The following is a 20,794-nucleotide window of genomic DNA, read 5'->3' on the forward strand; positions in this document are numbered from 1 at the left end:
AGACTCAAAATTGAATGTGAACACATTTGAAGAGCGAGCTTGTAGCACTGGAACAGTTAGAAATCTTAGTTGATGCTCCTCAAGGAGCCCTAAAAAATGCGATAACTTGCAAGAGATTAACAACATCCACATTCCCAGAATGTGGAGCCGGGTCGCTTCAAACCACTTCCCAAAATGCTCCAGCTTAGTCTGAAAGCAATTTAGGGTCAGGCCTAAGTTGGGAGTGGATCCCTGTATTGTGAACTGCCCTCGTGACACCGATCATCTCTAAAACGCGTCCAAGCACAAAACTTCACTACCACTCTAGAAAATGATTTTGATCGAAAAAGAAAACAACATAATCTTCTCAAAATTGAAACATTGTTTTCCAAAATCCAACAGCATCTTGAAATGCATAGGCATAATCTCACCAATACCATGGTTTTTACAGCTAGTAAGATGAAACTATTAATACTCCAAGGATCATTTAAAAAATCTAAGTTTGCTGAAGTGGATAAATAACGAAGCTGAGATTCTGGTTTTCGATGCCGCTTTCAATTGCACCTTGGTGTCTGTTACATTGTAAATCAACTCGCAACCTCCCAATTTGTGCGTTTGCTCTAGTGGGAACAAGGAGTCTTTGAGAGAAACTCAAAAATCGTATTTTGAGGGAGCGTTGGCAGGTTGACCACACAAGAGGCTAGCAGCACTACCACTTCCTGAATCCCCAGACACTGCATCCACGGGGGCAAATAGCAACCGCTCCAAGATTAATTTCTTCCTTCTGACAACCTTCATCGTGTGGACGTTAGCGTCAGGGACACTTGGAATCTGCATGAAAAAAGGATCATTAACAGATGAAATTTTCAAAACACATAAATACAGGACCGTATCAAAGTTTGAATGCAGTCCATACCAACGAAGTCGACTATGAGCAGTGTAAATCTGAAAATATTTGTCGATTAGAAACTAATCGCCCATCACTTCTAGTGGTAAAATGCAAGATAGGTGTGAAGCTAGCTACTACATTCTACAGTAAGAAGCAGAAAAAATGAAATATACTTGAGTGTTTATAGAAGCCAGCTTGTGCACACGGAGGAAGCCCACGATTTCCTGATAATCCGTCAGCATTCCAGCCATCTCCTTATCCTCATCTGCATCAAGCAAGTCTTCACTGTTGGTATGAACATGACCAACTAAACCTCGCAGCTATCAACCAAACATACAGAGAATAGACACAGTATAAGCCCTCAATATCTCTGTTACTTAAAGTGAAAATACTTGTTCCCTAAACTGCAAATATTAGAACATTGCTCACCAAGGGCAGATTCCACAGACAGCAGAATATCTGCAAAATGTTGCCATCGAATAGCCATCGTCGGTCTCAACAAAGATGCAGGAAACGTGATAACTGCAACTGAATTACTGGTCCGAACGATTCCTTTAAGGGAATGCAAAAACGCTAATAACTCCCAATCCTGTACAATAGAAAACTCAACGGTGATTGAATGACTCAATTATAAGAAGTTTTTGGAGGGTGAAACTGAAGAGGAAACATAACAGAATGAGACATGAAGCAACCAAAATGTCACGACAGACGGATTAAGATTGCAGACCGTGCAAGACTGTACACACTGTGGAGCACAGAGAGATTGCAACGCCAAACGCCCCACTGTCTGCACCTCTCCAGCTGGCCTGCTCGGTACAGCACACAATCAAGCAACAATCAGGGATAAAAACACATATCAACTCCACGCTGCCAAGTCAGACTTGGCAGTACATAAGGCAACACTGCATCTCCAACCTGCAATAAACTCATTTGAAATGCTCAACTTAACAGACATCACAGATAAACTCTTCCGTGTAAGACTTGATTTTTCATTGACAAGAAATCAAACCTGGCCAGTTTTGCAGCGAACTCCTTGCACTGGTCGAGAAGGTCCCCAAGATGTGCACCCGAAGCCAGTGATTCGCACTTGGATCCAATCAACAGAGAACGCTCCAAAGGCTTCCGCATATCAAAATCATTGCAAAACTCGTAAGATCCAACTGCACCAAAAATAGAAAACCATGTTTAAGTTATCCTAGAATGTTGACCTCCCATAACAATGAAAATCTAAGTAAAGCACACTTCTTACAATAAAGTGTAAAATTGATGATTAAACAAACAAGCGTCAAGTGCGGGCGTTCCATCATGTTGGTGGCTTACCTGCGGAGGAATGACTAAAGGATGAGGAAGATGAGGCCCAAGAGGAAGCAGTAAGTTCTTGTTGCCGTAAGCGGCGCTCTTCCAAGGCTTTCTGCTCACTCAAATAGCGCCTATACTGCCATGCAATCCGCAACTCATCCTGCAAGGGCATTTTATGTAAAACTTTTGATAGACATGGTAGGCGTAAAACATAAGAAAAACTAGGTATATGATTTCAAGTCGGCCAGTCTACGAACTACGAACTGAACTTGTTTCCGATCCCTAAATGTGATGACCTTCAACTCCGAAAATATAGTAAATAGAAATGAAAGGAAGTATGAAAAGAACGTCCATAACTCCCACTCCACAATACGTCTCGAATATTTTTGGTATTGTAACGATGTCCTCTTAAGGGGAACTGAAAGAAAGAGCACAATACCTGTCCGCTGCTATCCTTCGGCCCCATCGGCCGGCTCTTGCTTTCTCTTGCACTGGCTATGGCTGGCAATGTCCCAAGAAAAGCTTGCGGAGATGGGAGAGGACTGGCAAAAAACAAAGGTTGAGAATGCACGAGGCCTTGAGCCATGAAGTAACGTAACAACAGCATGTGATGAGGCGCTTCATTGTCCTCCATGATCATAACTAAACTCCCGACTGGAATTCCACCACCTATAATCTGTGGGTACATGTTAAGGTAATCTCTGAAATAGAATTTGACAAGTATCTTCAATCATCACATAAATAAAAGCAAAAACAAGAGCACCAAGGCTCACTACGTGGAGGCCATCAGACAATTAGCTACAAAACTAAGGCATGTTTGACAGCACCTAATACCGCAGGCATTGAGGCTGATATGGGGACCACTCAATAACTTTAAAGTTGAAACGTAAGGGCAGCTAGAAATAGGATATGATCGAGGTCATCAAGCCCTGAGGACACGAGCGAAACGCCATGAGATCCAGGTTTGACGCCTTTGGCTTGTATGTAACCTCCTGCTCCGGATGAACCACTTCCTGCAGCACCCTTCCTCACGAAACTCCTCCCCGCTTTCATCTCCATTGACTATGTGATTGTTAGTATCAGACAACCTCGCTTACACCAAACACGTCTGGATCAAGCACGGTATCCGTCCAACCATTATCAGCCCTTGCAAAACTTGAATGCAACATACAGAGTAAAACTGAATCCCATGACATCACTTGTGGTTACATCCAATTACTTCCCAGTCCAGAATTATGCAAAACAAATAAATGAAAAAATAAAAACTTAAGATTCGCCAACTATCAGGCAAAATCATTAGAATCCTTAAACCCTAAACCCCTAAGACCACTGAGTATCAAAAATTAGGTTCTAAGACTAGATGACAAACTCAACCCCACCAATGTCCCCAACCCACGCAAACACACCATTAAGGACAAACATCTCACACAAGCAGTGTGCTCGAAGATTCAGTTCTCAAGGACTTAACTACATCAGTGTCACAATCTGCGATAACCTTCCAACAAACCTCCAGCGCTCACAACCAACCAATTCCTTCTTGTTACCTAAGAAACCCTATCAACCATCCAAAATCTTCCAAGCACCTCATTGATACAGAATTCGAACGGTCCATGGCGAGGGTCTTTGCGAGAGGTGAAGAAGCGCGGGTGACAACAATGCCATCGCCAAACCAGTTGCACGATTGATCAAGAAAAATTGTTTCCAGGAATCTAACCTCCGCAAGCGTCTCGAGCTACAATCAACGATCCAAGGCCAAAATGAGGCGAGCTCCCGCTCGATTCAAGCCGCCTGTTCCAGGAAACTGATGAGAATTTTGGTGCAGTAGCTCTCCGAAACCCGAGTCTCGACCCTGGTATCACGTCATGGACACGGAGCCAGATCGTCAATATGGAAATTGTAGCGGCATGAATTGGGGAGCGATGCGACGCGGGGCTGATTCCTAAGAGCCTTCTTCGCTGCACATACACACACACAAACACACTGTCGCATCTCGCCCTTGTCCCGCTTATGGATGAATAGTCTCATTCTGTGGTACTAGATGCTTTCCATCTATAGTTTTCATATATGACTCCTTTCCATACTTTCTGGATGATCATATCTATTCCACTTCATGATCAGGTTCCATGAGATTGCTTATCAAACTTTTGAATGATGACAGCATAAAAAATGCCTCCCTCATGTCTGCTCAGTGGAATACCTACAACCATATTAACACTTTGCAGAATGTGTATCTACAATATAAAACAGCTTTCTGATTTGTTGAACATGGAAATGAGGGAACATGGGTGAACAAGGGAATGGATGGATGGCAATGCCAAAGATTGTGGTGCCCAACATCATGGGTTTTTGCTTTTGTGTGTGTGTGTGTATATATACAGTGGTGTCTGGTTGGGAGAAAAATGCTTAGGAAAAAAAAATGGATAAGAACACTGTCTCACCTTTTTTTTGTGTTTGCCCAAGTTTTTCATGAATTAGTAAGAGAAAAGTTTAGTTAGGGTCAATGCTCAATTACTAGCAAGTACCAACACAACACATGATGCATCTCATTAATAGCAACTTTTTGCTCTTATATGCAAGTGCCACTGTCTCTGGTCTACATGGCAAAACTATGGATACTGACACCATTAGTTGGATATGCAATGTTCTAGGCTGCAAGTGTGTGCCATTCCAAAGTGTGGTGAATGGTGCCATGTTTGGATATGAGAAAAGCTTTTCCTTGTCCCAAAGGGTTTCTCTTATCCATACACCACTCTATATATATATATACATATATATTGAACTACCTAATTTACTAAATTAACCCACCCAAACATTTACTATGTTGATCTACCATCTTAACCACCATTGAAAAATTCTCTACTATCTAATCCACATTGGTCAAAAACCAATAAAAAAAAAAAATGGTTAGATCCTTAACCGATGATGATGGATGGGTTGATTTAGTAAATGCAGAGATCAATTTAAGAATTATATATATATATATATATATATATGATTTTGCTAATGCCATCACAATATGCCATCCACCACATGCCATCTAAATGAGCTTTGGAAGAATATTTATGTAGTGAAAAAATAAAGCTAAGAATACACTATTCACTATTAAATATTTTATTTATTAAATATTTATTAATTTTAAAAAGTTCTTATTGTCACATCCACTAGCAAATTAAAAGAAGATAAAATTAACATGATTTTTCATACCAAGTGAAAATTTTCTCACACCTCCATTCTATTACTTTCACAAATTTACTGAGTAAAAGCTGTAAACAATTTTTGATGCAAATGTTTAGACTGCACCATCGATAAAATAATATCAGTATGGTAAGATGCATTTTATTGATGCATTTACACCTATTCTTAAAAGTGTTGACTGAAACAGAATGGCTGAGACTAAAATTTAATGGTTAAAATAAAATCATGCTTAATTATTATTAATACTATTCAAATTTAACATTATTTTATACAACTTTTATTACTATAATATTTTTCCTGTCAAATGATATATGATAGATTTGAAATTGGACTTATTACATCCTTTTACATTACTCTTTAAAAGGCTGTAATGAGTCCGATTTCAAGTTTTGGATGATTTAAAAGAAATTACACTTCAAACAATTATATATTACAAAGTATTATTTAAAAGACAACAAGAGCAATACATTAAATTGTTGCAACTAATTTCTCAAGAACTTTAAAATATAATTTCTTAAGTTCCAACCCTAAGATTTTTTTCATGATAAATTGTATGTGAATAATACACACACACACACACACATATCTATATCTATATATATGCACAATATTAAAAATAAAATAAATTGCTAGAATATCATTTATGAAGTTTCATGTGATGTAGTTAATTTTTATAAGAAGAAAAGGTTGTGATGCATTTTTTTATATTATACCATCAAAACTTATTATTATACATATTCCTTGTCTTCAGTAGTTGTAGTATAATTCATTCAATGTTATATATATATATATATATATATATATATATTACTTTGGCATATTTGATAGTAATTGTAAATATGAATATATATATATATATATATATATATACAGACAGATGTCTGTGAATAAATCCATTTTTAATATATGATTTATTGTTATTATCATTTTTTAGTTCTGTTTTTTGTATACCTGGGATGCATTGATTCATAATTGTTGTAAACTTGCATATGTTATATATGTTATAATTGTTGTAGTTTGTTCCATGTTTGTTGCTTTCTTCATATCATTTAAAATGTATTCTAAAACTAACCAACAATCTTATTTAATTGGTCAATAAATGAACAAATGAGTTAATATTGCTTCTAAGTCAAAAAGTAGGTTCCAAAAAAACCCCAAGCTTTAAATTTATGTGTAGTTCCATTTGCATTCTGTTGGTGAGAAATGATTTTTTAATCTATATTTTTTTAAAAGACGAATTCAAGTTGTACAATGTGGGGAAACTGCAGAAGGTGATAGAAACATGCATTGGTGTTTTGAGTACCATCTCAAATTTGGTAACGTTGAGAGAATAGAAAAAAGAAATCCTACGAACGATGAATGTATTAATTCATCAACGTATAATCCCATCCATCGACTTGGGAAGCCTCCTAAAGTTTCATCCACATTCATCCGAAGTACCAGCCTGTGGAGAAATGTAGGCGTGAGCAGTGAACGGTGGTCTTTTCATGGTCACCCACTTTATTTCCTCCATGAGCTTGCAGCAATTAATACAGCAAAAGAACTATTAATATTCTACATTTTTAATACGTAATTATTCATGGATGAATACCGGTGCAGAAAATGGATGAATGTTACAAATAACTGAATATACTGGAACATATGCACCGGCTGAAATAATGGGGAACCTATCCTCCAACCTGTCGACGATCATTGACGAATATTGTTCGACGATCTCGAACGAAAGCTGACGAAGCTGAACGAAGTAGCTCGAGAAGGAACGAAAAAAGGATGGTCGGAAGGGCGGAGGCTGAGGGCGCATCTCCTCCGCCGACCTGATTGATACCTTCGGTGATTTCGCAACATGTTACTCGCGGATCCGATCGCGAAGGAAGCTCGAGGTATTGACAGTGCTGAAATTGCGACGGCCGTGAGGATTTAGCTGTCTTTACTAGTAATTTGGATGGTTGTTACTTGGAGGAAGCGAGCGAGCTCTGTACGTCGAATGAAAAAGCATAGCTATGGAGGAGGGAGACCTAGTCGCCATTGCGGACTTCTATTCGATTGCATTCGGATTGAGGAGGACGGTTAATTAGTTCGACGAGCGGCAGATCTGAAGTTGTCGCCAGGTAACAAACCAAATGGGAGCGTAGAGCCAAAGCGCGGAGCTTATTGAGGCCTTGGCTTTGCTTCGCTTCGAAACATATTAGTTGATTGATAGTTTGGCAGCGGGGCGAGGTTGGTGCGGGAGTTTGTGATTTTAGCGAAGCGCGTTCAAGGTTTGTTAAGGTGGCCATAGATCACGACGCGGCTTAAGGTTGCACTGCCGAGGAGGTATTGTGGAGAGTGAGTATTTGTAGTGGTGGCGAAGCAAGGTTTGGTGGGTTTTTTAGGGGTAGAAGTGGAATTGATCATTGCACATGCAGCAACCTGTTCTTTGAGGTGATTTTTGGAGTGGAATCAATTTTGAAGCGTGGCATTTCTATGCTTCCAACCGCATGTTAGGCTTTTGTCATCAAGTTATTGATCCTGAAGGCTCCCTTTAAATTCCGCATCCCATGCGTCTACCTGAATGTATTGTTGTGGACTTACGTAATCCCTCAGGAAAAGGATTCTGGTGAATTTTCTATGGAGATTTCGTTTAAAGTCATCCTAATTCAAGAGACTTTTCATGGAGGCTTCAATTCCAGTGCAATTCTGTGAAGATTCATGCCATTAACAGGAGTCCATTAGCAGGACTTAGACGGCGAGGCTGTTGCTCCAATCTGGGCGTTTTGAAGTAACCTTGTGACGAGGTTCAGGCGTATTTATGGTGCATCGGTATTGATCTTATTTAGTTCCCGACGTCCTTCAGACTTGGAAAACACACACACACACACACATGCTCTGTTACTTTGCATATTTCTACCTTAGGGGTAGGTGTCAAAAGTTTCAGCAACAGAGCAACAGAAAGCTCAACTAAGCAACAATGGTGGCTGTGCAAGAATAGTATCCTTTGAAGTTTTATATTGAGTTATGCACGAATATGGGCTTTCATAATGTCAAAGCCTCTTCAGAATGAAATCCATCGTGACTAAACAAGTTTAATCTCCTTTCCCAGATACTAGGATTATAGTAGTAGCTGTGATGATTCTTTATGAAGTTGCTCATTCCTTGACCTTCTTTTTCAGCCGTATTGTGCTTCCCTTCACAGTGGAAGAGGTATGTGTCATACTTTCGAATTCTTGTAGCTCACCTTTATCTATTAGCACAAACTTTACATTTTGCATCACATTGATTTTTTCTGTGTCTTATTGTGATGCTGAGTTTAGGAGAAAAATCAAGATGCGGTCACCTACTTTCATTCCCAACCCACGATTCACATTTGTTTTGTTTTGTTTTGTTTTTTGTTTTTGTTTTTCAGTATAAAATCGCTCAGCTGTATATGGTAGCTAAGTTCAGTGCTAGTGAATCATCCGGAGGCGATGGAGACGGTGTTGAAGTGCTGAAAAACGAGCCTTATGAAGATAAGGATACTCGTGGCCAGTATACGAAAAAAATATATCATTTAGCCAAGTTAGTAGCCTTAACCCTTTTCAAGACTCTTCTTTTCTGTATATCCACGGGTAATACAGTGCTTCTGTTTCTCGTTCTGAAGGTAACGAGGTTTTAGAGATTCAAAAGAGGATCAATATGTAAGATGTCAATGTGCATGCGATTGGTGTTGTTGTACCCGAAGACTTTGTATTGCACATTTCAAGGGACTTAATTTTATTCTAGCGATGATAACATAAACCTTCGGGGCTATTAACGATTGAGTGTTCTGTGCGAGTGCAGCAAATTGCCAAGTTGGCTTGTAAGTCTGGTGCCCAAAAAGGCTTTGATGCTTGAGGAAGAGGCTTGGAATGCTTACCCTAGATGCACTACTGGTTTGTTGCTGCGCCTCACCATAATGTGGTATTCAAGTCTAAATTTTATTTAGGAAAGACATGGTGCTCTCATTGTGTTTTGGATTTTGGATTTTTTAATTTTTTATTCTGTAAGGGAAAGGTTTCTTTCGTGTACTTGAATTCGTAATTTCTTACGAAATGGCTTTTTGATGTGGCGTGGTGGTACCGAATCTCCTTGTGAACACTAGTCTTGAAGGTTAGTGACTGAAGTTTTTCGTTGACTTTGTGAAGTCCAAAGTTTATCTTGAGTCAGGATTATAGATTCAACATCCTTTAGTGGATGTGCTTTTGGTTTGTTTGCATCAAATATTGAATTGTCTGGTAAGTGTGTGAATCTAAAATCGCTACCGGTTGTACTGAATGCTGGTGAGTCCGGGTCGTTGGGTTGCTGTCTGAATTGCAGTGCCCATATTTTAACAAGCTCCAACTGATATTGGAAACCACTCATATAGCCGATAGAGGCACAACTGATAACGTAAGTGAAGTTCTGGTTCTCTTTTTTGCTTTTTATGGCTTTTTCACCTTTACGTTTGTCGCAAGAAGAGAAAAGAAGTGGTTCAGAATATGGTACCTGAGTTCGTCGATTTAGGCAGATACCTGGATTGTTGCTGTTGTTTCCGTAGAGAAATAAACAATTGTTTAGGTTTTCGATTTTGGATTCTCATTGCACCCAGGCCTTCAAACTTTGAGTGATGACATACGTCGCAACGATATCAGCACGAGTTGAGGAATGCACTCATTCATTGCCCTTGAATGGTTCTCGATTTACTTTACCGTGTGGGATTTACAGGCTCTGGGCTTGGATCCTAAAATCGTCAAGAAGCGGCAAGTCGAGTTTATTGACATAGCCATGGATCCCGTGGAGAATTATGTTGAGTCTGAAGACCCAATGATGTTCAAGTCTCAAAAAACTGGAAGGGGCCCTCTTAAAGAAGGCTGGCAGGTAGGTTCATCTTCTACTGATAATTATATCATTCAGGATATTACACAGAGAGAAGATATTACGTAGTTCTTGCTATTTGGAAATGAAGAATATTTCGCAAAGTTTTACTGTTGTATTCTCAAAGCAAGTCTGAGGTTATGCATTCTGATCTTGTATCTACATTTGCAGAAAACATGTGAACCAGTCATGTGTGCATACAAATGTGTGACAGTGGATGTGCCCTACTGGGGGTTTGGTTCGCGGCTTGAAAAATTCATTTCTAAGGTATCTCGTCGTGCATTTTTTAGATGGCATTGATATCTTCCTCAATTTTCTTTTAAGAATTCCTTATTGTCACTTCAAACTGTGGCATCATGTGGTCTCGTTTTGTTTGCAAGTTAGGAGTAGGTCAGGTAATGTTAGTACTCTAGATGGCGGATTTCATAGCGCTTACTTCCTTTTGATTGTACAGTTATCATAGTTTTCACTTCATTAGCCTAATGGAGTGATTGGCTTACGTAAGATGCATAAGCTGAAAATGTTTTCATACCATGGTTCCTTTTATATCATTCGTAGCTTCTGGGTGCTTTTGTATAAATTCTCACATCTTTTGCCTATCAGAAGCGTTGTACCACTGTTCCTTCTGCAAGAGCTTAGGGTTCTCCAGTCACTGCTTCACCATGCTACATATTTGCACCATTAATAAGCTCATTGCACTTGTCACTGAAATGCTGTGGAGTTGTGTCACAGAATGCCCAAAGAAAAATTCTGCTGGAAGGTCATCGGAAATGTTTCTGCTGGCTTGACGAGTGGCATGGATTAACGATGGAAGATGTTCGCCGCATGGAAGATGAGACTACGGAGGCTCTAGCAAAAGTAAGGTTTTTGAGGAGTGTCAGTAAGTGAGTGTGTTTTGTGAAGCAATTGAAGGAATTTTTTGCTCAAGGGTATCGTATGTAATACCACATCCTGCTTGTTAGAATTCTCCTTGGGATTCATGTAATTGCTGTACAATTGATTGCTTCAACTGATTATATGACTGTGAATCAGGCCCGTGCTCTCGTTTTGAATAATATTGTGACCCAAGAGAACGGAGCCACAGAACCGGAAACCCATGTGGAAGCTGAGACCGAAACAGCAGTGGTAGACCATCTTTGTCCACATTTTCACTCAATCATTTATTATCTAAGAATAGCAGGACGTCGATGTTTTATGCAATGCCATGGACATTCATATTTGGTTACGACGCGAACTTGTTGCTGAAGCAGTTGTTTTGAGTGGATCTTGCTGAAAGTAGTCATTTTGCACTAGATCTTTGTTCTTTGGGGACTAACACCTCGTATTGTGGAAGCAGAAAACGGATGATCATGATAAGGTGGTGGCTTCTCGGGTTTCATCGATCTCAAGAACTAGAGATGGTACTGGGAGCCCTCGTCTCATGAGACGGCCAAGTCTAGTTGGCCCATCGGTTGCTGTGGGCTTCACAACTTTGTCAGCTTCTGATGTAAGTGATCTTAACTATCGTAATACTAGTGGCTGGCAAGCGTTGTCATGGCAGATTTTCTATTTCACCTGTTATTTAAACCCACTTTGCCTGTTGTTGTATTAAGCTTCGTTACGTGCTGTCTAGCGAAAATACTGATGAAATAATATGAGGTGGTTTTTGTTGCTGTTTATCTAGGTTGGGGAGGGAGATGATTTTCATGCACCTAACACTGTACCCCCACTGCCGTCTCCAACATGGAAAACAACCTCAATTCGAAACTCTAGTCCTGCTACTTTCGAGAAAGTTACACTTGATCATGGTGGTGGGTCATCCGAGTCTTTCTCCTCGTTGAGAGATGATTCTAACTGGGAGTCAACTTCCAGTGGACAAGACGAGGATAATGAGGTGGCAGCCTGTGTCGCTGTGCTGGACCGAGCTATAGCATGGGCAAAGGCTAGATCTGCAAAGCTGGCTACGCATCCATCGCGGCCAGCCAAGGGTTCGGTTGCTCCGATTGGCTCTCCTGTCGCTGGTGTTCCTGAAGGCCAAGGAACTATGATAAATTTGGAGAAACTAACGGATGCTGTGACAATCATTGACAAAACTATGTCTGCAGTCAAGCGACGTCCAAACATATAGCCAAAGTTGAGCCGAAGTTGACAGCCTCGTTGCCACCATTATAATTGCATTATTGATTTGCAACGAAGATTGCAGGGTTTTCGATACCAAGTTCGGATATTATTGTTTGGAGAGGGCGGATTGAGGGTCTTCCAAATGCTGGCAGTGTTGAAAACGGAAGAAAGGGCGTGTTATGCATTCTGTGAAGACACCCATCCCTCCCATTGTAAGTTCATCGAAGTGGACAAATGTCCTTCAACTGCTTAATGTTATCCATTTAGTCACATTCTTGTATGTAGCAAGGTTATTTCGGGGTTCCAACTCAATTTTATTGTTATGTGGCTTCTCTCTCATGTCAAGCAGTCCTTGATGACTTAAGATTAGCGTCAATGTACTAGTTAGTTGAAGAAATTTGTGCCACCCGAGTATCTTTAAGTATGGGCCCTGCGTGTATGTGGTCATCGATGAAGCACATTGAGGTGCTGTTGTAGCTCTTAATAGTTCACAACTTCTCTAAGTTTACAAATTCTGTTGAATGATACATTTTTTTTTTTGACAGAGCTTTGTGAACTTTCGACAAAAGTTCATTTATTTAAGGAGTAGGCGAATTAACGCAATGTTTCCTAACTGTATTTATTGCCTGTTGTATTGTTTCCTCATTAGAATGGAATGTTTCCAATGTAAACATACTACTTTGGATCAGGAGAATGTAATACTTTTCACTAATTAAATGTACATTTGTATTTAAACCCTTTACTTGCACTATTAATGGAGATCTCTCGTAAAAAGTGTGTCAAACAATGAATATAATATTTTCATACATTCTTGTGGTTAGAATTAACGATCATGAAATGAATATTTCAAGACTTTGTACATCAGTTGCAGATGTAATATATATTCTTGTTCCAGTTTTACATATTACTAGGGTGGATTTAATATGTGGTATATAACTTGGTTGTAAAATTAACTGATTCCATACATTTAATATAATTTTTTGTTTGTATTCAACATAACTTATGAATAATTCCACCTAGTAAAATTAGTGTAGATATTGATGTTTTAAACAATCATACTTGATCCAAAATAAGTAAATGAATAATATGTATAATGTAGTATATCAATTCCTAGTTTTTGTTTTATAAAACAAATTTTGACAAAAGATTGCAATGCATATGGAATTGTTATGCCACAAAAATAAAAATCATAGTTTGATTTAATTTTTAAAATCAGTATTTGTGATTTAAAAATAAACATTTTAAAAAACATTTGTTTTAACTCGGAGATTTTGTACCTTGGGTCACAAGATAGATGTTCTGAACATACTTTAATGTTTATATTGGATTTAGAAGAGAGATAGATAGAGAAGTATAAATAGGATGTTGTTTATTTGTTTAAATTGTGGAAGCAATGTTTTACGCAGCATTCCATTCATGAAAAAACAAAAGCAATTCAAATATTAATCCATGCTAAATTAAAGCCAAATCTGTATTTTATTTATTAATTTGTTTATACATGTATATTTGATATATATTTTTTTTATTTTGAAAAAAAAATATATGTATATATATATATATATCACTTACGAAGAAGTCTTTGAAAAAATCAATACTATACTTTTCCACTTTTTCAATGACAACTTTTGCTCCAGCACACACGAAGAAATCAAAAGGTGTCAAGAATTCGCACCCATGGAAACGTTCATCCACAGAAAATAGATGAATTCGTTCGTTCATTAACCCGACGAGAAGCTCACTTCCAAACTGATACACATCCATCGTATGTAACGACCAAAAAGGTAAAATACAAATTAGTACGAATATTTATACGTAAACATATACTGCCAAGAGAAGGAAGGTTCGACCGTATTCCGGAGGTGTATGCAACAAATTCTTCTGGGGGTGGGTGGGTAGGTGCGGAGTTCCCCATCCCACTCCGGAGGCTCGAGATCGGTGTGCGGAGCTGTGTTTTTGGCTATTCCCCTTCGATTTGGTGTCATCTCATCGAACCAGCCACGTGATATACCTTGCTTTCAACTCCATCACCTGGTTTGCTCTCCCGCAAAACCCGCCATTGCTTGCTTGCTTGCCACTTGCTGCTGCTGCTGCTTCTGCTCGGCTTGGACCCAGACCACGCAGCAGAAGAAGAAGAAGAAGAATAAGTAGCTCGGTGTGTGGTGTCAAAATCCTATCGCCTCTAACCTACGCGAATATGAAGAATGAGGAATAGCGGCTGCTGATTCTGAGGTTTCCTCTGCTTTCGAGCGTATCCTATACATCTTGGTCCTCATTTTTTGGGACTAGGGTTTGGGCGTGCCATCTTCCGCTCGGTATCGGAGACAAAGGTCGCTGGAGATTCTCGAGTGAGCGTGTATGAGACCGTGAAAGACTGCGACGGACGTGGGCTTTCGGAGGTGTGTGAAGCTCTGGCGGTGTCGCCGGGATAGTGTGGGGTTTTTCGTGGAGGGGCGTGGGACTAAACAGGGGTTTGGAAGTTTCATCCTCAGGGTTTTGGCTGTTTTGAAGCTGGCAGGGTTCGGATATGAGTGCGAAACGTAGTTTAGGTCATTACGTACGCGGGTTGGATCGGTGGTTGTAAGGGGTTTTGGAGGTGGAGGGTGAACCTTATCCGAGGATGTTGCTGGTGATGGACTAGGGTAGAACCTTGGAAAACTTCCGGTTAGAATCATGGGAGTGCTGTGAGTTCGATCGTGGTGGGTTGAATTAAAAGACAGGAAACGACGACTACAGAACAAGAGTTCGTGAAAGAGAGGCATCGGTGGGTGGTTCTTGAAAGCTTAGCCAGGGTGTTGCACTGGTTTTGGTAGCCAGGACCCTGAATTGGGAGTGGTACTGCTGCAATAGATGGCCTTCCAGGGCACAAAACTTAGGGTTTCTAAACGACGCTAGCAGAAGTTGTGGAAAACGGAGTGTGGTGATCACACAGATTTGCACCATCTTTTTGATACAAATCACAGTGACAAAAATAGTAAGCAATTGAAGTTGCACAAGGTCAACGCGTTTGATGAAATTTAGAAAACGCACGCACGCTACAAATCTCACCTCAGTTATGAGCTTAGCAGATACACGTGCATCTTGTACTTCCGGTTCAGCCTTTCCTTCCAAAAAGTCCTGATTTAGACTATTGTAGCTGTCCAGTATCCGGATGCTACAAACAGTACCGCGATTAGAGTCACTTGGAATCTGGGCTACATGCACTAGAAAGGCTCGAGATGCTCTTTTCTCTTCTGTACGTCTGATAAAGGCAGCATAACATCATTTGCGAACAATCGTGAAAAACCTGCCGGACTTGTTGAGTTCTGAACCTACAACTTCCACGGGGCACAATATACAGGACTGTGGAGTTGACCTCTGCCTTTATTTCCTCTGGCGGTTTGAGTGGAGCTCAAGGTGTAATTTGGAAGACGACTGTGAAGAACCTTATGTACATTGAAAGATCCGGCGATTGCATCACTTTTGGCCGCGTTGCATTACATCCCGGAAGAACCATCGCCATGGAGTGTTGGAATTCGCAATAGTGTGATGCTGAAGTGATTTTAAATGGATGCTATGGTTTCTTAGGCATCAAGAGGGACGTTGGTTGGCAATGAACGTTGGAGTTTGTTGGAAGGCTATCAGGGATTGTGGTGCTGATGTAGCCAACACCCGCATTATTTTGGATGTGTGAGGGGGAGGGGGAGAGGGAGAGGGGGTGAGAGCGAGAGAGAGCAGAAAGAGGGAAGGGGCTGGCAAATGGATTCTTTCAGGGTAATGCCTGTGTATTATGACTAACCTCGATGGCGTCCTAGTCTGAGGGAGAGGATTTGCGGTGTTGTGTTTCGTGAAGAAAGTAGGACGAGATTGGTGGTCGGCAGAAAGTGACGGTTGGGCTCCTGCCGGCAGACCTATCATGGTCTGTGGCGGGGATGGAGAGAAGTGAGCCATCCTTGGTCCCGCAATGGCTCAAAGGAGCCGGCAGTGGCGGGGCTGGCGGGGCAAGCCACTATTCGCAGGCGTCGTCTAATCATCAAGGTGGTTTTGAACTTCCGTATCGGTTTGTTCTGTTTTGTGGAATTGGTGGGCTGTGACGTGTTGCGCATGAAGGTATCGGGGCGAGGGGCATTTTGTGCATCTCGGTTGCATGTGGGCCTTTATAATGTGAATGCATTTCGTTGCATGGTGCGACATGATGAGATGTGCTTTGGTGGAGCAAGGGGGTGGTGAGGTCTTGACAGTTCTGGTTGGTATCAGGAAACGAGTAAAAGTACGAGTAGAAGAGGTTTTGGGACAGAGATTAGTGAAGCTGAGGATTGGGTAAAATACTCTGTTTGTATTGGTAGTGCAAAGAAGGGTGGGGTGGCTATGTGTTTTAACATGGGCACACTATTGGTTTGGGTGCCAACTTCCTGTGAAGAAGTAATCCTGGTTGGCGGTCCGGTCCCTGGGGTTCGTGCACATGGGGCTTGAGCACCACAGGCGACCGCAGTCTGAATAGCTAGTGAGTGTAGAAGCTGTACAGAGGCGATGGCTAAGAGTGGATGCGGTTGCTGCAGTCCGCGGAGAGGCCCACGGGCTGTCTTCGGTCGAGTTGGGTGAGTGTGAGCATCCTTGGCATTTATTGGTACTGGTTGACCCTGACCTAGAAGTGGGTGTGGTTTTTCAGATGAGAGCGGGGGAGGCTTTGCGTTGCGGCCCCGCGTTGCGTCGCCTGGGTTAACAAGTGGGGGCAGGGATGCGGAGTACGACGCGCCACGCTTCCCACCCTCTTCGTCCTCCGATCGGGCGTATTATTCAGCAATTAGACGGGGACCGGGGGGAGGAAGCAGTGGCATCAGCGACCGGTCAATACAAGAGAGGGAGAGTTTTTCACGTGGGTACACCAATTTTGGTCGCAGCAGTACGTATCGCAGTTACGATGCAGGTTTGGATCGGAGTGACAGGGACACGGTTAGGGAACGGGACTGGGATTGGGACCGAGACAGGGAGCGGGACGGGCGGGATAGGAGCAGGGTTTTGGGAGGGTTGGGAGGATCTGAGGAGAGGGAAAGAGAGCGGAGCGAGCAGCCTGAGAGTTTGTCCGCATTTCGGAGGCCCGGATTAGGTCAATTGCCAGGGGGTCGGTATGAGGCCGATTTAAGTGCACCACTTCGACGAGTGCAGTCGATGGGGTCGGCAGCTCGAGCGCTTGAGAACGGGGAGAAGAAAGCTGCGGAGGCGGGGAGCCTTCGGACAGCTCCCCCTTCGAATAGCAGTGGGTTGACGAGCAGCATGCAGAAAGCAGCATTTGAGCGTAACTTTCCTTCTCTTGGTGCTCAAGAGAGGGGCGGTGGCGTGAGCGGCATACAGTCGAACCTGGGGAACTTGGTGATTTCGAGTCCACGGCCACTATGGCAAGGTTCGTCCACACCGAGGATGGATGGAACAAGGTCGGCAGCATCCTCACCCGGTCTGCCTAATGGTGGCAGCCCTGGTAGCGGACTGGCATCTACGACCGCGGGAGGCAGCAATGGCGAAGGGTGGAGCTCTGCATTAGCCGAGGCTCCTACTGCTGTGAATGGCACGCTGGCCGGTCCTTTGAGCTCTCCTGGCACTGTGATCACTTCGCCGACGTCGGCTCTAGCGAGCATGTCAGTGTCTGGGAACCTTATGAATGCCCCGAAGATGGCAGAGGCGCTGGTCCAGATCCCTCCTCGCGTGCGCACCCCTCCACAGGTACGATATGGGCGGCGTGGCGCCGGCGTTGTTGGTTTTGTTGTGATGTGCGTGGTGTCCAATACGTAGTGTTGCTGCACAAGCATTGTGTGCAGCAGTTGAGAGGGAGCCCTGAGATGGTGAGGATGAGTCTTTTGGATGAATCGAGATGTTGCACATTTGATGCTGTTGTTGACGCTTTGTGAGATCTCTGGGCTTTTGTTTCTGGTGTGGAACAGCGAAGCGAAGAAGGTTGGACTCTTTTTGGGCTAGGTTTTGGTGCACAGAGGGTGGGTGTTTCCTGATAGAAGTCGGTAGAACAAACGATGGATTTCAATTGGTAAGTGACTTATTGATGGTGATGTAATGGTTGCAGTATTTGGTTGAGAAGGAGCGATTGGAGGAGCGTGCATTGCAGCAATCTCGGCAGTTGATTCCAATGGTTCCAAAGACTCTGGTGCGTACGTCAGTCGCAACGTTTACAAGGTTATGGCATGTGAATGTGTGGATCGCGATTGCGCAGGCAGAGGGTTGTTAGGTTTGAAGCCGTAGCATTTTACGTGAAGGAGAGATTCTTCCCACACTGTGTTGATATGGTGAGTGGGTGTGTTTTTACAGGGTCCTTCCCCTCGAGACAAGAAGGTGGAGCGGGCAGTGCATGTGATAGCTCCTCCGAACGCCTTGAAGGCAAGGCAGGGGATGGGTAGCTCCCAGCAGGTTTTGAGCTCGCCGTACCGGCCACCGGCATCTCGTCCCGAGGCTCCGAAGTTGGGGCAAGGAACAGGGAAGATTTTGACGAGAAAGGTGCCTGTGAAGGAGGCGGTTCTGGTGGTATCCCCTTCTCCAGTTACCACAGGCCTGAAAACTGAAGCTTCAGCAGTGGTGGCGACGGGTTTGGGAGCCCCTGGGTTGGGTGGAGGAAGCTCTGCAAGTGCAGTCGGGGTTTTGAACAGCGGTCCTCGTAAGCAAAAGCAACTTCTGGATCGGCGTGCCGTTCCGATTCCACCAGTTACAGCTGGTGCGAGTTCAGACGGGAGCAGCGGGGGTATACGGTCGAAAGATGGAAGTTTGTCTGGAGGTGATGAACGTCGGCCGTGTGTGCCAACTCAAAATCGTGTGGACTTTTTCAACGCTCTTCGAAAGAAAGCGGGTTTGGGTGGTACATCGAATGTTGTAGATAAATTGGACGTTGCAGCACCGAAAAGCGATGATTTGTTAAACGGTGTAGAGGTGGGGAATGGGTTGTCGGAGGAGAGCGTGCATCCGTTGGGGGACGCTGGTGAGCATTCTGTGGGAGAGTCGTACCCGTCGGAGAACGGGGAGCGACAAGAGATTGATAGCAGCGGGGATGGCGAAGGAGGTGGCTCCGACTCTGAGGTTTTTGGCACGGTGGGTAAAGAGAACGGCGGGATGATGGAGGGCACGACAGATGACACCGGTGAGGAGCAGGTGTTTGAGGAGGGTGATGGATCTCTGCAGCAGCAGTTGGCATCAGGGGATGGGCCCTCTGAGGCCGAAGAGATGTCGTTTTTGATTTCACTTGGATGGAGTCAAGCCGATGCGGAAGAAACAGATGCTTTGACGCAAGATGAGATCGATGCCTTCATTCAGAAGGTACAAACATGCTCCCCACTTCTCAAGCGTAGGTCGTTGGCTCGCTACGCTCGACGCACTTGATGGTTCTGGTGATGAGTATGCTTCTGACGTCGTTATGATGGTGTGGATCCAGCGCAACGAATTGACATCTTTACCAGGCGCCGAACAGCGCTGCAGTAACAACCACCACAACCACAACCACAGCCGCAGGCGAATGGATCTCAAGAGGCGAATGGATGTCCAGGTGGGCAGCATTGGAAGCGAGACATCTTGTGTGACGACTTCCGACAGTGAGTCTGATTGATGATTGGGTGGGGGGTAGACGTTTGAGGTGATGAGGATGAGGGCGGAAGTGTGGGCGTGATGCGACAGCCACCTCCGATGTGAGAGGTGAAGTAGATAGAGACGGGCGACGAAGAGAATGTGACGGAGGCGGTGGTAGGGTGGAAGGCTGGTGGAAGTGATGTGTTTCACAGCAGTCTTGTAGGGGTGGTGGGAATGGGATGGGGCGAAGCTCAATGAAGGAGCCTCAGAGAGGCATAAGAGACTTGCAGCGGTCAATTCTTGTAGAGGAAACAGAATGTATGCACTTGTCGAGCAGTTTCTCAGTGTAATGGGTACACAGCATTAGTAGCGAATGCTGGGGAACATCGGAACTCCAGGTTTTGACCACAGATTCCAATTGGCGTGGCTGTGAGCAGATTGGCCACTGACGTCGTGTGTGTATTGAGGAACGTTTTTGGTTTGTTTCTCCTCCCTATTTTCTTTCCTGGTTAACATAAGGGTACCCCTCCCCTCCTTCCCTGGGCGTGCGTTAAGCGGCTTGGGACCTCTCTGGACACTTACCGGTGTTGGTCGATTTGTGATATGCGGTGTTGTGTGAGGTTCATTGTTATATTGATGGAGGCTTTTCCGAAGCGGTGTTGATGCTTTCCCTAGTAGTATCGTGGGCTATGGTGTGAGATTTGTCTTTTTTTGGAATCCATGTTTGTCTGTGTTGCTAATTTTTCAATGAGTATAGGTTGTTGTGCTTTGACCTGTGCGGTTATATGGCGATCATGTCTTTTTAGAGAGTTAATACAGTTTGAAATGCATGTTTAGGGTTGTCTGTAAATTTGTCTTCTTAATCTTTTAAACTTGGATAGTTTTGCATGTTCTAATTTTTTCTGAGAAGTGTTCAGGTCTTGAATTGCTTGATACTATTTACGAAGGATA

At 43.0% G+C, this 20,794-nt stretch overlaps 3 protein-coding genes across 5 annotated transcripts; 2 read left to right on the forward strand and 1 right to left on the reverse strand.

Annotated features, from left to right (window-relative positions):
• Positions 1-314: 314 nt before the first annotated feature.
• Positions 315-4,164, reverse strand: LOC112287160 (elongator complex protein 4). Of its 3 annotated transcripts, none has more exons than XM_073536312.2 (9): positions 3,882-4,164; positions 3,078-3,275; positions 2,607-2,844; positions 2,189-2,327; positions 1,878-2,028; positions 1,596-1,674; positions 1,298-1,457; positions 1,042-1,133; positions 315-810 (listed from the first exon to the last, which is right to left on the reverse strand). In XM_073536312.2, the coding sequence occupies exons 2-9, from the start codon at positions 3,224-3,226 to the stop codon at positions 631-633; spliced, it is 1,188 nt and encodes a 395-aa protein (XP_073392413.1). In that variant the 5' UTR covers positions 3,227-3,275; positions 3,882-4,164; the 3' UTR covers positions 315-630. The 3 variants fall into 3 exon arrangements, with proteins under 3 accessions (XP_073392413.1, XP_073392414.1, XP_090109411.1); XM_073536313.2 differs by having other exon boundaries at positions 3,751-4,164; XM_090253285.1 differs by having other exon boundaries at positions 3,636-4,164.
• Positions 4,165-7,160: 2,996 nt separating this feature from the next.
• LOC112287062 (uncharacterized) lies at positions 7,161-12,846 on the forward strand. The gene is made up of 11 exons (XM_073536088.2): positions 7,161-8,329; positions 8,512-8,542; positions 8,745-8,896; positions 9,158-9,300; positions 9,642-9,745; positions 10,061-10,213; positions 10,382-10,477; positions 10,943-11,068; positions 11,243-11,335; positions 11,547-11,696; positions 11,874-12,846. The coding sequence occupies exons 1-11, from the start codon at positions 8,310-8,312 to the stop codon at positions 12,315-12,317; spliced, it is 1,512 nt and encodes a 503-aa protein (XP_073392189.1). The 5' UTR covers positions 7,161-8,309; the 3' UTR covers positions 12,318-12,846.
• A 3,224-nt stretch (positions 12,847-16,070) lies between these two features.
• On the forward strand, positions 16,071-20,420 carry LOC112286783 (uncharacterized). Its single transcript, XM_024529046.3, has 5 exons — positions 16,071-16,324; positions 16,956-18,004; positions 18,360-18,440; positions 18,602-19,597; positions 19,713-20,420. The coding sequence occupies exons 1-5, from the start codon at positions 16,219-16,221 to the stop codon at positions 19,881-19,883; spliced, it is 2,403 nt and encodes an 800-aa protein (XP_024384814.1). The 5' UTR covers positions 16,071-16,218; the 3' UTR covers positions 19,884-20,420.
• The last annotated feature ends 374 nt before the right edge of the window (positions 20,421-20,794 follow it).

The sequence above is a fragment of the Physcomitrium patens genome, chromosome 9 (genome assembly GCF_059467195.1).
Source record: "Physcomitrium patens ecotype Gransden chromosome 9, ASM5946719v1, whole genome shotgun sequence".
NCBI lineage: Eukaryota > Viridiplantae > Streptophyta > Bryopsida > Funariales > Funariaceae > Physcomitrium > Physcomitrium patens.

Excerpts from the sequence above, each read along its gene's own strand:
- LOC112287160 (XM_073536312.2), bottom strand. The coding sequence starts at position 3,226 with ATGGAGATGAAAGCGGGGAGGAGTTTCGTGAGGAAGGGTGCTGCAGGA. Across the intron at positions 1,675-1,877 it reads TTCGCTGCAAAACTGGCCAG|GCCAGCTGGAGAGGTGCAGA; the intron begins GTTTGATTTCTT and ends TGTACCGAGCAG. Across the intron at positions 811-1,041 it reads TGGCTTCTATAAACACTCAA|ATTCCAAGTGTCCCTGACGC; the intron begins GTATATTTCATT and ends TTTTTCATGCAG.
- LOC112286783 (XM_024529046.3), top strand. The coding sequence starts at position 16,219 with ATGGAGAGAAGTGAGCCATCCTTGGTCCCGCAATGGCTCAAAGGAGCC. Across the intron at positions 18,005-18,359 it reads GCGTGCGCACCCCTCCACAG|TATTTGGTTGAGAAGGAGCG; the intron begins GTACGATATGGG and ends TAATGGTTGCAG. Across the intron at positions 19,598-19,712 it reads TCGATGCCTTCATTCAGAAG|CGCAACGAATTGACATCTTT; the intron begins GTACAAACATGC and ends GTGTGGATCCAG.
- LOC112287062 (XM_073536088.2), top strand. The coding sequence starts at position 8,310 with ATGGTGGCTGTGCAAGAATA. Across the intron at positions 10,214-10,381 it reads CTCTTAAAGAAGGCTGGCAG|AAAACATGTGAACCAGTCAT; the intron begins GTAGGTTCATCT and ends CTACATTTGCAG. Across the intron at positions 10,478-10,942 it reads TTGAAAAATTCATTTCTAAG|AATGCCCAAAGAAAAATTCT; the intron begins GTATCTCGTCGT and ends GTTGTGTCACAG.